Source organism: Sphaerodactylus townsendi, linkage group LG02 (assembly GCF_021028975.2).
Source record: "Sphaerodactylus townsendi isolate TG3544 linkage group LG02, MPM_Stown_v2.3, whole genome shotgun sequence".
Classification (NCBI taxonomy): Eukaryota; Metazoa; Chordata; class Lepidosauria; order Squamata; family Sphaerodactylidae; genus Sphaerodactylus; species Sphaerodactylus townsendi.
This window is the reverse complement of record NC_059426.1, coordinates 76658382-76676261: the sequence shown is the minus strand read 5'-3', so window position 1 is coordinate 76676261 and position 17880 is coordinate 76658382. Positions and strand designations below refer to the sequence as shown.

Genomic DNA, 17880 nt, shown 5'->3' with positions numbered 1-17880 from the left:
AGATTTAACTGCAGCTTCATGGTGTCCCACTTGTAGAACCAGGCAACAATGGCCCTTTTCACACACAAGGTTTGCTCTGGAATTACTGCAACGCGCATTGACATCGCGACCTTTTTGTTGCCGGTTCGTCACTCGACATCATTCGCACTTCGGCCGGTTGTTCTGGAACTGCATCTGAATCCAGAAACCCCGATAGTTTCTGATTGGCTGCTTGGCCGTTCCTGGGTGTGACGTTTGTGATGTTTGGCCCCATCATCACGTTGTCACGCTGTGACATGGCCACGAGATGACAACACGCCAATCTTCCCATTGGCTGACGTTACCTCGAGATGTCTCGTGTTGAGTGTGCCAAGGCGCTGTCCCTCGACACAGCGTCGGCAGAAGCGCCCACTACACATTCCGTCGCTCTGAGATGGTGCAGCGGGTTAACGCTTCTGTCTCCCAATATCTGCTCCAGCTCTTCAAAGTAAGGCATGGTCCGAGGAACATTACTGGAAGTCGTGTTGGGCTGAAGTCACGTTTTAAAGTTTTTGCTTTTGTCCTACACTCAAGGGCAGTTCTCTTGTGCCCCCTGAGGCGCATCTCTGCCACCACCTTCTCAAAAACATCTACGTTTCTGTAGCTGGACTTTAGGGAGCGCTGTACTTCCTCCTCCCCCAGACTGCAATCAGATCCCTCGTCTCGTCGTTCTGCCATGACACACCCCTCCCAAGAGCTTTGTCTGAGTTGACGGCTGAGTTGTTTGGCCCATCCATTTGATCTCTTTGAGTGTGGACGTACAGCAGCCAATGAGCTACCGATTAAGCGTTATCTCACAGTCTCATGGCACCATTGCACAGAGATCTCGTTTTCTTGACCTGACCAAGCGTGAAGAGAGGCGGGAGGCGAGTGAGATGGAAACGGAACAGTAAAATCTGTGCGTGCAACTGGCAAATTCCTTGCTCCTCCCGATTGGCTGGGAGAAATTGCATCACCGTGGGGGCATGATTCTTAAAACCTGCTCAGTGGCGTGGCATGACATTTCGCACATAGGGGCAGAAATGTGGAGGGAAACCGTTTTATCTGAAAAAGTTGCAGAAGCATCGAGCGACAGGAAAAATGTGAGGCGACGCCTCAAATGGGCGACAGAATAGGGGTCGAACTGCATTCCAGAGCTAGTATGTGCGAACAACAAGCAGAAACTGTGACAATCACAAATATTTAATCCAGAACAAACCATGTGTGCGAAAAGTTTTCTTCACATTAGTCAAACAATAAATGTTGGGCATAAAATCAGGACCAAAAATGCACCACACTTACTAAGAGGGTATCAGATAATTCTGTGATTTGAAAGTGCTCTCCGTGCAGAGAGTTCTTTGGAGTATTGGGTGCTCTGGAGTATTGGACACATGCATTTTGCTGTAGGAAAAGTAGATAAAGATCTATTTATTCAGCTTTGCAAGATGGATCCAAATAAATGACATCCTCTACTCTTGCTGTATGAGGCAGAACTTGTTTTTCTAGTGCAGTGTGCCAGTCCTCACTGGACTGGTAGTTTTGCACTGCTTTCTTTGCTGAGAGCTCCATGGGATCCCTTTTGAAGAAAACTTTCCGAAAAGGTATGATTTTAAAGTAGCAGAAAGGGATTGTGTGGTCTTGAGAGTGATAATCAGCGTACAGATGGAGCTTTAGAAGCTTTTTGTGGGATGCAAGGCAGCTTTCAAAATTTGGAAGTGACCACATCCCTGTCCAAAGGCTTGCATCTAGGTTGACCTTTCCTTTCTCTCATGTGGTTGCCAAGTTTGTTTGTTTTTGTATTGAATGTGGAGTAGTTTCACATACAACATTTTTCATCTACAGAGGGAAATGAATGTAAAAAAATGGCAAAAGAACAGTGTCCACTGATGTGCAAAACATGATGTAAATGTTTGCTTCACTATGATTATATAGGTTGACAAGCTAATGTATGTAATTCAGTGCTTTAGAGGGCAACTTGAAATATGGGAATGAGTATATGCACAGTAGAAGGTGCAACGTGGCATGTGGAATAGAGGCACATCAACTCATAAACTCTGTGTACCATAAAGACTTGAAACCTCATGCACTGCCTGCAACTGTTTGCTTGACTGCAAGTATGGCTTGCGCACAGGCTAAGGTATGTGGCTTTTGGGAATTAGATGCAGTGAATTAAGACTTGCAGCCCTGGCTGCTTTGGGAGGATTCCATTTGCTGACAGACTTTGTAGTTGTGAGACAGGAGCCTTGACACTGTGCCCCATTGTCTATTGGACTGTCCAAAATTTCTTATTCATAGAACCAAGTTTGTCTCCCTCCTTTTGAAGGATCTGGCTAGCCTTCTGGTCCATGGTAAGCTGCAGGCTCTCTTATTTGGAAGTGATCATAATAGCACTGTGGCAGTTGACAAGTTTTTTCTCTCTATGTAATCAGATCTAATGGTTAGATCTGAGTAACTTGATGCATTAGTTGCTATAGGTTTATTTATAATAATAATAATAATTCTCTACAGTTTTGTTGCCAGGATTGTTAGTGCTCAAGACTGTAGTCATAAGAGCAAAAAGAAAAGAAATATCACAAAGCTTGCCCAAGTCATGTAAGTTACATTAATTTACCCTTACTTAGACAAATCCTTGTCTTTACACATGGTTTTGGTGCATGTACTCTTCTAATGCAAAGTAGATACCCAGGATCTACATCTGGGTCACTAGTAATTTGGATGCGACTTGTGTTTCCACAGGTGAGAAGATATAAGCAAGGCCCAGAATGCTTTGCTTTGAAAGTGCTCAGCTAGATTCATTTGACTATTTTGCTGATTTGTGGAAATATGGTGTTTTGGCCCTGTCCATCCTTCTGCTATTGGTGGCACTCATCATTTTAACCTGTCAACTCTGTGAGTGCCAGAAACTCAGCAAAGCTGGAAAAGGTAACTTTCAGAGAATCTTGTATGTGTTTTAATAGTTATATCAAAGACTAAGCCCAATTCCACAGCTGTTACTCAGTCTCAAAGAGCTTGTAATAGCTTACAGATCACTTAGTTGCCTTGTACTGTGTGTTGGTTCTCAAAGCAATCAGGCATACCTCCAGCATAGCTTCTAAGAACTCAGACCTGAGCTTGTAATTTCACAAAGTGTTTTGCAGGAAATATTATTCCGCCTCTCCAGTGGTCAGACATAATAATAAACTAAACAATATACAATTCACTCTTCTATCGGGGGAGCCTAAAATCTGCTGTCTTGAGGTAGTTCTCCATCAACCTGCCTTAATTGTAAGTCCTGGTTCTGATAATATAGGTATTTGGGTGCTGTGTGGTTTCCGGGCTGTATGGCTGTGTTCTAGCAGCATTCTCTCCTGAGAATCCCATACTCTGAAGATGCCAGCCACAGATGCAGGCAAACGTCAGGAGAGAATGCTGCTAGAACACAGCCATACAGCCCAGAAACCACACAGCACCCAAGTGATTCCGGCCGTGAAAGCCTTCGACAATACATTAATATAGGTATTATTTTACTAACTGGGTGAATTTTATTCTTGTCAATTTGAGTTATTTATTATATATTTATGCATGAATAAAATTCATTTACTGTTCTTCCAATCTGTTGTGAAAAAGTCTTTTGGAGACTTTAGTCAAGAGCTGCTTATAGTGAAATTGGTTTTCTCTGTCTATTTCAGGGGTAGGGAACCTTTAACACTCAAAGAGCCATTTGGACCCGTTTTCCACGGGAAAAGAAAACACTTGGAGCCGCAAATAATTTTTGACATTTAAAATAGATAACACTATATATATATAGGGGTTTTTTTTACCTTTTACTCTGCTCATTCTGAGAAGCGCATGGATGCGCCCGCCCTGCAGGCAGCAGGGCGGGCAAGGATGGGGCCAGCGGCTCAGCTCGTGGAGCCACAGTGGCTCGGCTCGTGGAGCCCCTGGTCTATTTGAACCATTTCCTCTCCTGCCATCTGCCACTATTATCTACCACCCATCAAACAAGCCACAGAAGAACTGTATGCTTGGTGTCTTTCTTTGCCTCTACCACTTAACCCCCTTCAATTTATTCCGCTGATGTAATACCCTCCATGATTCCAAATGACAATGCAAACAAAAATATGGATTTTCTGCCTGCCTGATGTTGATTTGATAAGTTAATAGTAATAGTGATTGACTTGTACATTTCCTTATTGCCCTTCAGTAACATTGAACGTTCTTTTCTTAGAATACTTTATTGCTGCAGTTTTAGTTTTACAAGCCATTTTGTAAGACTTTGTAGGTGGGCCCTGTTAGTCTAGAGTCATAATCTCCCTAGATAAACACCCCATTACAACTATGGAAGGTGACTTCCTTCCTCCCATTAAGGTGAACTGGTTATTGCAAAAGAAATTAAGTTAGCACTTACCTTTCCTCAGTTGTTAGCAAAACCCTTGATTGCTTCAGAGCTCTATTGTAACGATTTAAAATGTTGTGAGTGTCTCTTTAAAATGAGAGGTAAGTTGTAGAGGAAAGGGGATCTGAAAGGGGGATGAGAGAGCGAGATGATTGGTTGACACCAGAGAGTGACTGTGGAGAGTCTGAACTAGGGTAAGAGTCAGGGAGAGTGTATCAAACTTGGGAGAGAGACAGAAGTCTGTGTTGCAGACTGACAGGGAGTCAGTCTAAGCTAAACTGAGTCAGAGTGTGTAGAAACATTGAGAGATGGGAATTGGGAGTCAAATCCTAATAGGGTCTCAAATGATATAAAGGAGTGAGAGAGTGGACTGATGTAAAGTGACAGTCACCTCAGCAGAAGTTGTTGTCTCTGTTTTATTTATTGTAAATTATTTTTTAAACCTTTAAGCTATAGACAGATATAAATAAACATTTAATATATTAAAAGTAACCTGGAATCCCATACTAGTAATTTCCTCAGGATCATGTAGCACTTTGAAACTGCTTTAAAGCTTGGACATACTGCTTCTGGAGTAAGTATAAAGGGGATTCTCACTGCACTTGTAAAGAAAAATCAAATGGACACTACACAAATTGTATGAGCACTGTTACTTGTTAACAGGGCTAGTGAGTTATGTGGGCCTATGCACATGTCTCAGATGAACAGCATCACCTTTCACTTTGGTCCTTTCAGTTGCTTTCTGTATAGGAGTGAAAGGGGTAGCCAGTGAGCACTGAAACTATAGGTGCGTGAAAATACAGCGAAGGGTCAGGATATACAGTTGCTGATGTATGCCTGGAGGCTGCATTGTGTCCATTGCATAAGCTGCTATTTTACTGTATAATGCATTAGTCCAAAATCTTGGGGAAGTGTATCAGTTCATTATAACTTCATAAACCTGTACGGAGAAACTGCCTAATGTACCCACCAGTTCATCAAAAGTAAATTCTGGGGGGTGGGGTTTAACTCCAACTGTGATGCTAATAGAATCTTTTTCGGATGATGTATATTCAGTGCAGAGGTGCATCTAGCTAAAATGAAGCCCAGGGCAAAATCTGAGTTTTCCAACTCCCGTTCCATTTTCCCTAGATTTTCCACCCTCCCTCCCCGCTGCCATGCAAGCCTTGCCTTCTGCTCTCCTTGTGGGCCCTGGAGGGAGCCCCCACCTTTGCAGTGGGTTGCCAGCCCCTCAGGGGTGCCTGGAGATCTCCCTCATGGCTTCCCCAGCCCCAGACGCGAGTCTCTGAGCCTGTTTGTGCTCCTGCTGCCCCAACTCCCTGCACTGCGCTGCCAACAAGATCTGTGCAGACTTCCAGCGCCACCTGCCCTACAGCTACCTGCAAACCAGCTGCACGCAGCCTGGCAGAGGAGGGCAGTGGCGGTCCTGGGCAGGTCCAGTGGAGCTGGGCCAAGGGGCACCTCCCGGCAGCAACAGAGCCCACAGACAAGGCAGGCGCAGTGGAGGCAGTGGTGAGCATCAAAGGCTTGGCTGGGCTCGGACTGTTGACAGCTACCTGACGAGGAAGTTTTGCGACCAGCTGCCCTCTGGTTTCCAAGCGCGGGGTCGCTGGTCAGCTGGCCCAAGAGAGGAGTGCAGCCAATCCTGCTACTGCTGCCGCTCCTAAAGGGTGCCCCAACGAAGGTTGCAGTGGGCTGGGAGAGCCTGGAGGGGTTCACTATGGCCAGTGGAGGGGGAGTACTGGGTGGGGGTGCCTCTCCATTGGAGGGATGTATGGGTTATTTTACACCCCCCCCCCATGTGATTAAATAGGTGGCGCCTGGGGACATGTGACCCCACATGTTCCTCTGGCAGGTATGCATCTGATTCAGTTTTTTTTTGTTCTTACAGAAAGAAAATATGCCAATGAAGCTTGCAATGGGATAACACAAGAGAATGGCTTTTTAGGGGAAAGTTTACCATCATCTTTCCATGACACTGCCCAACATCCATATTATAGTCTCAAGGTAAGTACGCTATTTCCAGGGATTACCATTCTAAACTGGATGTTATCTGTTGTTGGCCTGACTCAGAAAAGTGATAGAGGGATGGGTGTTTCATACAGCTCATTTCAATCTGTAGCACTCTGGCCATTTCAAAAATTGCTGTGCTCCCCCCCCACCCCCTGCCTTTTTAGTAGCATATTCTTTTTAAACTCTTTTTTGCAGTTCTTAGTGCTGTAGTGCTGTAGCACTAATCTTAGAGCTAAAAAAAAAGCTGGAAAAGAATGTGCTGCCAAAAAAGGGGTAAAAGTGCAGTTCTTTTGGAAGCTTCCAAACATTTTAAATAGCACACTGCAGTGATTTAGAAGTGCAGGGAAGAACTAAACATGGGAGAAAGTAGTTTGTATAAAAATAACAGCTAAGCCCCAGGATGCCCATGGGTCATAAGTGGCTTTGTCTGAAAAGGTAAAAAGAAATATGTTAAGATCTAGGAGCCAAAACAGTCATGGCTTAAATTGCACAAAAATGTGATAGCAACTCATGGGAAATTGGTTATACTATTTGGCAGCTATTACCAGCACAGTTTGTGCAGCTCTTGCAACCCAATAACTGCATATTATTTCTGCTCTTTGGAAATAAGTTTTTATTTGAATAAAATTAAAGTGATGAATTAGCATTGTAATTAATGTTTATGTCCCACCCATTTGGAAGTTAATAAGTACCTCCATCAAATGCATTATGAATGTATTGTGAAAAGGAGGAGAAACAGGGCTTGGGGGGGGGGGGGAGAGAAAATGCAATGAATCCTGCTTCAAGATGCTTCTGAACATCTGTATCCAGGGCTGTATCCTGAGGTCTTCGGAGGAGGGCGGGATATAAATTGAATAAACTAAACTAAACATCAATACATGGGAAAGAGCCATTCAGTTTTCTAAAAATTAAGGTTGTACATTCATTTATTGTACACACATCTTGCGCATCTTCTGAGGAGCTCGGAGAAACTTTCATCTAACTACTGTGAAAACTTCCTTAGCTTCATAATATTGTACTTGGAGCAGTAGTCTGTCAGCCATTTATTGTTCTCCATTTTAAATCTAACCAGATCCTACTTGATTTTGTGGACAATGAGACTCCTTGGCCCATAGCCTGTTTTCTGATAGTTGAATGTAGCACAAGAACACATAAAGCTGCTTTGTACTGAATCAAACTCATGATCCATTGAGGCAGAGGTGAAGCTGGGCCAAACTGCGCCAGGTGCGCAGTGTTTTTTCCACCCCCCATGGCCCCCCCACAGCGCCCCCCGTGGCTTCCCCCCACCCCCGCAGCTCCCTCCCACCCCCCGCGGCGCCCTCCCGTGGCACACACACACACCGCCCCCCTTCCCACACTTACCTACGTTCCTTTTCTATTTCTAGTACTTTTTGAGGCTGAAAAAAGTGGCCTCTTCACAGTTCAGGAAAAAAACTGCCTGACAAACTATACTTCCCAGGAAACCTTGTGACCCCTGAGGTCTCCTGGGAACTGTAGTTCCTCAGGCAGTTTTTAGCCTGAACTGTAAATAGGCTGTTTTTTTCAGCCTCAAAAAGTACTAAAAAAAGAAAAGGAACTTAGGTAAGTGTGGGAAGGGGGAAGGGGGCACCGCGGGGGGCTGTGAGGGGCGATTTTCCACCCCAGGCATGTGCCTGGTGCATGACACACACTCCTGCCCCCTTGGCGCTCTGCCACTGCATTGAGGTCAGTGCTATTTACTCAGACTGGTAGTGGCTCTCCAGAGTCTCTGGTGGAGGTCTTTCACAACATCTGCTACTGGTCTTTTCCCCTAGAGATGCTGCAGATTGAACCTTGGACCTTCACATGCCAAGCATATACTTTGCCACTGAGCTACAATCTAATAGCCAGACCTCAGAGTTTTTCTTGGTTTCAGTATTATGCTGTTGTCAAATACTTCTGGTCATACCAGTGACTTCCAGTGTGAAACAGTGGATGTTCAAAGCTGTGCTCCGTAATCAGAGCTTCTAGCTGTACCTTAGTTTACTTCACTGTTGTCATGATGGGGCTGTGGGGGGCGGGGATTTGCTTTCACTTATCAGGTGCAGTGGTATCACTTCTGGCTGCGGCCTTGGAGTTCTGTGGCTAGGAAGAGACTCCAGGCCAGACAATGTGAACTGTTTGCTTCTCATGTGGTGGTGGGGATCTTACACTCATATTATCAAGAGTCTGGCATGCTTTTCACCAGAACTCTCTTTCTATGTTCCTGACATGTCTTCAATAAAAGCCTTGAACCAATCAAGTGAATTATTGTCTGAACGGGGAATCTGATACTGCTCTGGTCATATTGCTCCCAGATCAGAAGTGTAAAGTATCCTCCACGAGTGATATCATGTAGGCCAGATATTTTCATTAGGTTTTAATACCCAAGAGAATTACTCGGGGTGATTTACTGTCTTTCCTTTCTCTCATTTCGGTGTTTCTTGGCATTTTCCTAAAGGCTTGAGTTCTCCATACACTATACTGAACATGTGCTGATGTCAGTCCTACATCACTAGCATGATAACTGTAAAAACAAAATGGAGAAGATGGATGGAGATGATCTTATTATGGATTAGATTTGCCAACAGTCTTGAAAAAAATGTCCCTCAAATAGCTTTTCATGACAGGGTTATAATCAGTGTCCTGATATGTTTCTGTTAGGGGCCACGATATATTTTTTCCTCCAGGCAGTTGGAAACTATATGAGAGGTGCAGAAACCTGTCTGCTCCTTTTTGAAAAGGAAGTCTTGAAGATGTGCTCCCGAATACTGTAAAATAAACTGCCTGTTCTTTAAAGAATAATAGATTTTTTTTAAAAAAGCATATTATTACCATAGGAAAAATGTCTACTAGTTGTTTTTTCTTTTCAAAGGACACGTGGTTGTATTGTATGATGTATAAAACTCATCCTGCCTTGTACTAAACTAAAAAGAGGCATTTGAAGTTCTGAAACTGCATTGGACATTATATTCATATTTCTTAATTTATTCCACTTGGGGATGGGTAATTTTGGGGAGTGGAAAGTCCATTTAAGAGCACATCTTTCTTCTTTCTTCCAGAACCAAAAAATCCAAAAGGAGCTTAAGAAATTTGGCATTGTCCTATCACCATCCTCAGCTCGTAGTGATAACATGGGCGGTGATGTGGATATTCCTGACCGAATCCAGGGCAAGTTGAGGTTCTCGCTTCTGTACAACAAAAAACGCTTGGAGCTGCTCTTGATGATCACAGGGGCACTGGGCCTTCCTAGCCAAGGCTGCACGAACATTTTCATTCAGGTCAAGTTGCTGAGCTGTGTGTCCTGCCAGCTCCCTGGCCTTCAGAACATTATCCATGAATGGCAAACCCAGGTGGTGAAGAACTGCTCCAGCCCTGCTTTTGGTGACCAGTTTGTTTGCACCCTGCAAGAGGCTGATCTGGCAAAGAGCAGCATCAAGTTAGAGGTAGGAGTGTGGTCTGTCTGTCTGTCTGTCTGTCTTTTTAAAAACTGTGGTGAAAGTTTCCAACTTAGTATTCTAGGCTCAGTTCAGACAGTATGCGCAAGTGTGGACAATGGGCATGACCCTAGTGAACTGCCAGATGTGAGGACACCCTCCATCTCTTGTGCAGTGTACCAAGATGGAAAAATTCAATCTGACTTCAAGGGTGTCTAAATGTGCTAACAGATTTTGTTTCTTTTCCAGTACCTGGGATCCTTGATCATAGTTTAATCCTAGTTAAAATGCCTATTACTAGGAGGTAAATCAATTTCAGTTACTCATTATTAGCTGCAGTTAGCTTGAAGACAGACAGACAGTCTTCTGGCTTACCATGGGAGGAGGATTGGGCTTGTCAAAATAAACTGAGATTTATGATGTCTGGACCGAGTCCTGATGGGTAAAGTAATTCTATAATACTGTAGAACAATGGCAAGAGTATATTTACATGGAAGATTTCTATCCTCCTAGTTCAGAGCTTTAGTACTAAAACCAGCCTCCCTTAAAAAGAAGGGGGTAATGATATGAGCGAATTTCATGCTGATGCCTCTTGGAGGATGGTAGCAGAGTCTGTTTTTTGTGCCTTGGCCTTGTGTTTGGCCCCATATGCAGTGAAAACAAATGGGGTTATTGGGGTCAACCTACTGGTGTTGACTCACAGTTAACTCACAGGGACTTGATGTGCCTGGAAGAAGACCTCTCATCTCCACCCCACCCCCAATTCCCTCAAAAATATACCACCTAAGGATCCTCTTCTTTTACAATTACTTTTAGGCCATGCAAGATGTTACAATGGTGCACAATAGTTCAGACAGTTGGCAGTTGCTCTGCTGGCTCAGGGGAATCTGATGAACTGGGTGAAGATCAGGGGTTTTAAGATAGCAGGGTTAGTGAAGAACCCACTGTATTGGTTGTTTCTCTTGTGTTTTGGTTACATTGATATGAGTTCTGCTGCATTGTGGGGGCGGGGGGGGGGGGAAGGATATGTTATAAAGTTTCCAAAATGAATGTTTGTCAGAATAAAACCTGCCTACTTTGGTTACCTTTTCAAAAATTTGTGAGGAGAATAGTACTTTAATATTCTCAAGCCTTTTCAGTTAACTTTGTGAGGAGAATAGTCCTTTAATATTCTCAAGCCATTCACAATCTTGGCCATGTGGATATAAAAAGGAGAGTTTTTCTCAGTTACTTGGAGAGGGGGGTGTTTTCAGCCACAAGGCAGCCATTCCCTCTTTTTTAATCCAGAAGTGTGCAGATCCCCTTTGGGGAAACAAAAAAAGAGTCCTGCTACCGGTAGTGGTAGCTGTCTGTATGGAAGGAACCAAAGGTAGTCTAGGGAAGTTTAGCCATCCTTGAGGGCAAACAAGTTCATTGCAAATGGGAGTCGCCTTCCCGTGTCATGAACTGGTTTCTACTTCCAGTTCATCACAGCCCCTTTTAAGGCAATCCGTGATCAATGTTAGTGTTACAGAATAAAATTTTGAGGTAGGCCACCCTCTCTAGTTTTCTGCATGAAAAGCGTCATAAGGAAATAGAGTGGTCAGGATTAGAGTTCCAACAACCACTGAATGAAGCACTAGAAGGCATAGGTGCAATAGGGGGAGAGGAATAGAACCTGTGGGGCTAGGGAGAAATGCTTAGCTGGTCTAATATAACATGCCTCTTTTTGGTTAATTGTGTTCTCAATACACTTTCCCTCCAGCAACTGTGACTCTTAGGGCCAGAGCATATTATGTGGAAAATCCAGGTTTGGATTTCCAATGTTTTTTTGTTTTAATGAAAGTGACAGGAAACTTATCTGTCTGACCAGATGGAGAGTGGGATATTTTAAATCTCTTTTCCTCATACCATTTTCCTGATCAAAACTACCCCTTGGGGATTTCCTTTAATGGGGCAGCTAAGGGGGTATAATTTGGATCAAGAAAATAGCACAGAAGGAATAGAACATCCCATCACTCACTGCCACTCCAATGAAATTAGCAACCCCCTACAGTTTTCTTAAAAAAAGAAATCCTCAGGAGATCCAGTCATGGCTCTCTGCATACTGTGTAGTTTGGCCCATAGACATATCACACACACACACACACGTTTCTTATCATTTGATGTGTGGTTCTCAGTAGAGCCTTGGTATCTGCCTTTAGTCTCTATGAGAAAGGGGAAATGTAATTGAACTACATGGAATTTAAAAATTAATTGGCAAGCATTCCTGAAGAGGCACAGGTCTTGGTAAGGGAAGTGTGAGATGAGGAAGAAAAATGGAAAGGGACTTTCAAACTGCAAAAGAGACATATATGTAACTGTTCAACTTGTGCAAGAGTTGTTGCGTGCACTAGAGGGCACCAGGAGAAACCAGATATCTTACAACAGAGTTTCTGATCTTTAGATGTGACTGGAGTAATGGTTTCAGATGGTAATTTCAAGTTAGTACATGATCCTTGGGTTGCAATTGATTTATAGACCAAACTAGATATGACATAGGCTCCCATGTATTTATTCATTTGTGTGTTTGTTCACATGGTGGTGGGGTCTGTTTTATAAAATGTACACTATAGGGGTGAGGAGAACCAAACCCTGCCTTCTGCTGCACTTTACTGTGCTCAGTTGCTTGAAACATTTTTCTTACAGCCTAGTTCTTTTCTGGTATTGGATCCAGATTGTCAGGAGCAGAACTGGGGCTCCAAAATGGAACTTTCCTGCCTCCCCTTTATTCTACAGCCCATTGCACTCCTCAAACTTTGGTTATTGAAAGATATTGAGAGAAAGTGTTGTATAATTCTAACGAGTATCACATTGGGATTGGGGAGTCATGAATTCATATTTCCGCCCTGCAATGAAGTTTACTGGGTGTTTGGGGGCCATTTTTCACACACTCTCTGCCTTATCTCCCAGTCTTGGGATGGTTGTGAGGATAAAATGGAGACTCATGAACACCATTCTCAGCTCCTTGGAAGAAGTTATATTGGTATACCAATATAACAGATATTGCATAAAGAAGCATAAATTACATCATATCACTAAAAAGTTCTGAAACCCCTTGAGTGCTCATCAGGAAAGGACAAGATAAAATGCAGAAACTATGTAAGATACATTCTTGTAGAAATCATGTGTACAACACTGAGTGCAGACCTTCAGCAACAGCTTAGATAGCAACAAAGGGGTTAGCAACAACTGGGATAGCCTGTTTGCTTTCATCATTCAAATGAAGCATGAGATTCAGCTACTAGGAAGTGATACCCAACCTCGTATATGAAACAGCTCTCCAAAAAAATCAGAATATCTGGAATAGCCTGTATATTTGCTAGAAAATGTATTTCTGCCTTGGAAAACTCCTGCCCAGGAGTCAACTTACTACATTTCTGAGTGAGAATTGCACTAGTGTATACTGGACTGGATGACATAATTACACTGCAAAAAATGCTCCCCACTCCCATTGTCATTTTAGATTTTGCATACTGTGAGCTTGAGCAATGTGAGGCAGTCTTCAATTTAAATATTTCATTGCCTGTGATCTAATTGAAGGAAGCCCTCCTTTTCAGCTTTACTCTCTACTTTGGAAAAATTCTACTATCCTACCTTGCTGGGTGTAGTTGTCCTAATAGTGCAGACTATCATAATTGTGTCACTGTTCACAAGCTAAGCAGGGTCAGCCACAGATAGTGCTTGCATGGGAGACAACCAAGGAAGGATTACAATGCAGAGGAAGACAATAGCAAACCAACTCTGCTGATCTCTTACCTTGAAAACCATGAGTTGGTTGTGACTTGACAGCACACATCACCTTTACCTTACAGGCTTTTATTAAGGATTACTTGAGAGGCTGTTTGCAAAGCACTAGAATAATGAGGTTAACCTTAATGTATACACGTATTATTGTTATTCCACAGGTTAGACACTTTGACAGATATTCCTGTCACATGCCTCTGGGAGAGGTGAGGGTAGCCTTGAATTCATTAAAGATTTTCCAAAGTATGGAATTCTGTGAAGAATTGCGCAGAACAACAAAGGTAACCACAGTGGCTTCCCTGTGTCCAAGCTATATTAATGAATACCTTTTATTCCAGATTAATAACATGGGGAGTTTTTGCAATTGCTGAAACATGATTTATGTTCTGTGTTGGGTTACCAGGATCACATGAGTTATTACACATACTACTGTTCTCTTTGCCAAGTGAGTCAATGGCACTGGCATGTGTAGTAAGCCACATGCACTCAGTGACCCCATTTGGTTTCATCATTCAAATGAAACAGGAGATCCAGCTATTAGGAAGTGATACCCAACCTCGTGTATGAAACAGTTCTAAACAGAATCAGAATATCCAGCCTCTTAAGTACTCCCTTCTGTCACTCCCAGTGGTAAAAGTGTGTGCTAAGAATAGCTTATGCAAAGTGATCCTCAACACTCTAATTAATCTAGGCCGTATCATGATACTATGTTAATAACTGGGAAGGCTTGACAGCTATAGGGAAAAGAATTAACTCAGCTATGCCTAAATGTTTTAGGCCTGTGGATAACTATCCATCCTTAACTTCTCTCCCACCTAACAGTGTTCAAGTGAACATCCAAAGCTATGATCTCTGGTCTCCCAGTCATTCTTCTGTAGTGATATACATGATTGTTTACAGTATCCACAGGGAATAAACAGAGAAATATACTTCTGCTGCCATTTTGTGTGCCTAGAACATAGGAGGCCTTTCACAATTTGAGACAATCAACACAATCAATCCTGCTACACTTTCAGGGAGTCTCTCAACATGTTCAAGGAAGTGGAAGGTAACACCATAACAATTGAATACTTAATGGAGGAATGGGAATACTGAGTACACCCTTGGGTAACTGTTTACTCTGAAACGAAAATGATCTTTGTGTTTTTTAAAGGGCATTGTGATGAAAGCTATCCATACGTTTTAGCCACATGTTTGTAAGATTATACAGAAAATTCCAAGCTTCGTCTTTTCAATATGCTATAATATTTTTGTTGGAACACCATTCTTGCCCGTTCCTGTCCACTTTCCCCACTAATAGAGAAACATGCTTAGTCAGTCTTCATTACCAATCTCACAAAGTGCAAATTTCCTGAAAGCTGCTTGTTTGCTCACTTCCAGTCTTCCTCTGCAATGTGCAGCCACTAAGCACATAACCTTGGTTCACAGAGGATTCCCTGGCCTAATTCTGAATCAAGGACAGTGGATTATTGTCCCATTTGGAGTGTTAGTTCTGTCACCTGGGACAGTAAGTCCAAAAAAGCACCCCGGGGGTGAACCCAATAGTCATCCAAGTACAGAGGTTTAGGAGTTCCATGACAGTGACACAGGGATTCATTTCTAAGTGTGCGATTACCTGAAGGCAGAACGTTTGAAAGCCGCTGTTTTCTACAGGAACAAGCAACCCAAGAAGGGGAAGAGAAAGGAACTACTGAGGGATAAACGGGGTGCCTACTGCAATGAAGCCACTTCATCTCCAGAGGTGTTTACTGTATGTATTTATCCCTTCATAGGACATTGTTGGAGAGGTACTTGTGTCATTGAAGTGTCTTCCTCTCTCTCAGAAGATAGAAGTTGGGCTGCTAAAGGTTAAAACTGCCTCCATGTACAATAGTCCAGATAAACGTAAATATCTCTTTCTTTTTGTTGGCTAATATGTCTATTCTAACTTGCTATCTTGCCTGTGATCATCTTTGGACATATAACTTGCTTATAGTAGAGGAGAACTTAGCTGAGAATGGTCAGTGTAGAAATAAATAAATAAATAAATAATATGTTGTTTGCAGATATTATTGCCAGATTTGAATGGACTTTTGCATCATCAGAGCTAGATTAAAATTCAGCAGACCTTGGGCAGTAGTAATGTGAAGGGCAGGACAGTGGTGTAGATGCCACGGGGTCACCTGGGGACAAACACCCCAAGTGGCCCCATGGGAGTCACAGGGGGTGCAAAAATCACCCCCCCACACACACACACACAAACACACTTCTGGAAAGGAGGAGGGGCATGGCTGGGCCTCGGCGCAATGTGTGCATGACACGCCGAGACATAGTCATGTCCCTCCTCCTTCCTGGAATTTGCTGGGCCTTGGCATGACAGGAGGCCCAACTCCTCCCCGCTGCCTCAGCTAGGCTGCTTCTTCAGGTGGCAGTGTAGCCGGCTGAAAAAGCTTTTTTTCCATTGGCTGCTTTGCTGGCAGAAAAACATAAGTGGGAGTGGGAGGGGGATGCAGGGTGGTTGTCCCTCCTCCTTCCTGGAATTCGCTGAGCCTTGGTGGCGCAACAGGAGGCCAAACCCCTTCCTCCTTCCCCCCTCCCCCAGCCAGGCTGCTTCTTCAGCCAACAAAGCAGCGGGCTGAAAAAGCTTTTTTTTCAGTGGCTGCTTTGCCGGCAGAAAAAGGTAAGGGGGAGGGGTGGGTGGGCACCCAGGTGCCATTTTGCCCCAGGCGCAATTTTCTCACCCTATACCTCTGGAGCAGCACTTGGAAAATGATATTGTCAAAGGAGGATAGAAGTGTGCAGGGGACCAGAAAAAAATTACAGGGAAGGAAAGGGGGCTGAAGTAGAAACCCAACTTTGATCTCTGAGTCTTCAGCAGTCACCAAGTCTGCACATCTCCAGGCTTCTTTTTATATCCATTATATCTAGACACTTGCTTTCTGATTTACATGAAAACTGTGATTCTTTTTTAAAATTCTCCTAACTTTTCTTTCTTATACTGGCCGGTCACAGAGGGCCATGCTACATGATATACCTGACACATTTTGGGTCAAAGGTGCAAGATTGGACTTGTAGTCAGATGTACATCAGGAGAACTCAGCTTAAAAAGTGCTTGTTCACTCAGTACTGCAAAGGAAAGAAGGGCTTCCAATTTCCCCTCCCACTCCACTTTTGCCAGCAGAAACAGTAGTGGTTTTTGTATCACTGAGTGATGAAACATCAGGAGAAAATACTACTGGAACACGGCATACAACTCGAAAAATTCACAGCATCCTAGTCATTCTGGCCATGAAAGCCTTCGACAATACATATACAGAATATTTTTATTAAATTTCTGCCCAATCCCAAGGATCCTCTTTGATCTGAGATTACAAATGCCTTAACAGACCAGGTGATCGGGAGCAACAGCCGCAGAAGGCCATTGCGTTCACATCCTACATGTGAGCTCCCAAAGGCACCTGGTGGGCCACTGTGAGTAACAGAGAGCTGGACTAGATGGACTTTGGTCTGATCCAGCTGGCTTGTTCTTATGTTCTTATCTGTTGCAATCTTGGGACAAGAATTTTAGGTGTTTCATAGACTCATGTTGATATTCTCCTGATGTTTTCTCTGTTCCAGAAATATACGCAAGAATTGATGTCTTCTGGAATCTTCATAAGCAAAAGCACCAGAAATCTAAACCCAAGTCTCTCACATCAGTTACAGTTTTCAATGAGACTTTCCTCTTCCACCTTCCTGAGCCTCTAGTCTGGGACTGTGCTGTCTTTATCTCCATTTACAAGATGCATTCAAGTGGCATGCAGCTTGTTGGACAGGCTGCTGTGGGGAAAACAGGACCTGGTGAAGTGAATTATCACCAGGACTGCAAGATGCAGTCTATCCAGCATCCCATAGCTAAGTGGCATCCTCTGCTCATTTAAACGAAGATTTTGCTGTGAGAAGAACTGACTCATAAACTTTCCTGCCTACTAGAAGAAACTGCTTCAGTTTTCAGATCAGAAGTTCTCAAGCAGGGGCCATGGAATCATAGAGTTGGAAGAGACCCCAAGGGCCATCTAGTCCAACCCCCTGCAATGCAGGACAATCAAAGCATTCCTGACAGATGGTCATCTAGCCTCTCTTTAAAAATCTCCGAAGAAGGAGACTCTACCACACTCCGAGGTAGTGCCTTCCACTGTCGAACAGCCCTGACTGTCAGGAAGCTTTTCCTGATGTTTAGGTGGAATCTCTTTTCCTTCACCTTGAACCCACTACTCCTGGTCCTAGTCTCTGGACCAGCAGAAAACAAGCTTGCTCCCTCACCAACATGACATTCCT

At 43.5% G+C, this 17880-nt stretch overlaps 1 protein-coding gene across 1 annotated transcript; it reads left to right on the top strand.

Annotated features, from left to right (window-relative positions):
* Nucleotides 1–329: 329 nt before the first annotated feature.
* Nucleotides 330–17603, top strand: LOC125426303 (synaptotagmin-1-like). Its single transcript, XM_048484562.1, has 8 exons — nt 330–466; nt 770–907; nt 2777–2919; nt 6264–6379; nt 9445–9828; nt 13746–13865; nt 15357–15468; nt 17182–17603. The coding sequence occupies exons 1-8, from the start codon at nt 330–332 to the stop codon at nt 17481–17483; spliced, it is 1452 nt and encodes a 483-aa protein (XP_048340519.1). The 3' UTR covers nt 17484–17603.
* The last annotated feature ends 277 nt before the right edge of the window (nt 17604–17880 follow it).

Excerpts from the sequence above, each read along its gene's own strand:
- LOC125426303 (XM_048484562.1), top strand. The coding sequence starts at position 330 with ATGTCTCGTGTTGAGTGTGCCAAGGCGCTGTCCCTCGACACAGCGTCG. Across the intron at positions 908-2,776 it reads AGTGAGATGGAAACGGAACA|TGCTCAGCTAGATTCATTTG; the intron begins GTAAAATCTGTG and ends TTGCTTTGAAAG. Across the intron at positions 9,829-13,745 it reads AGAGCAGCATCAAGTTAGAG|GTTAGACACTTTGACAGATA; the intron begins GTAGGAGTGTGG and ends GTTATTCCACAG.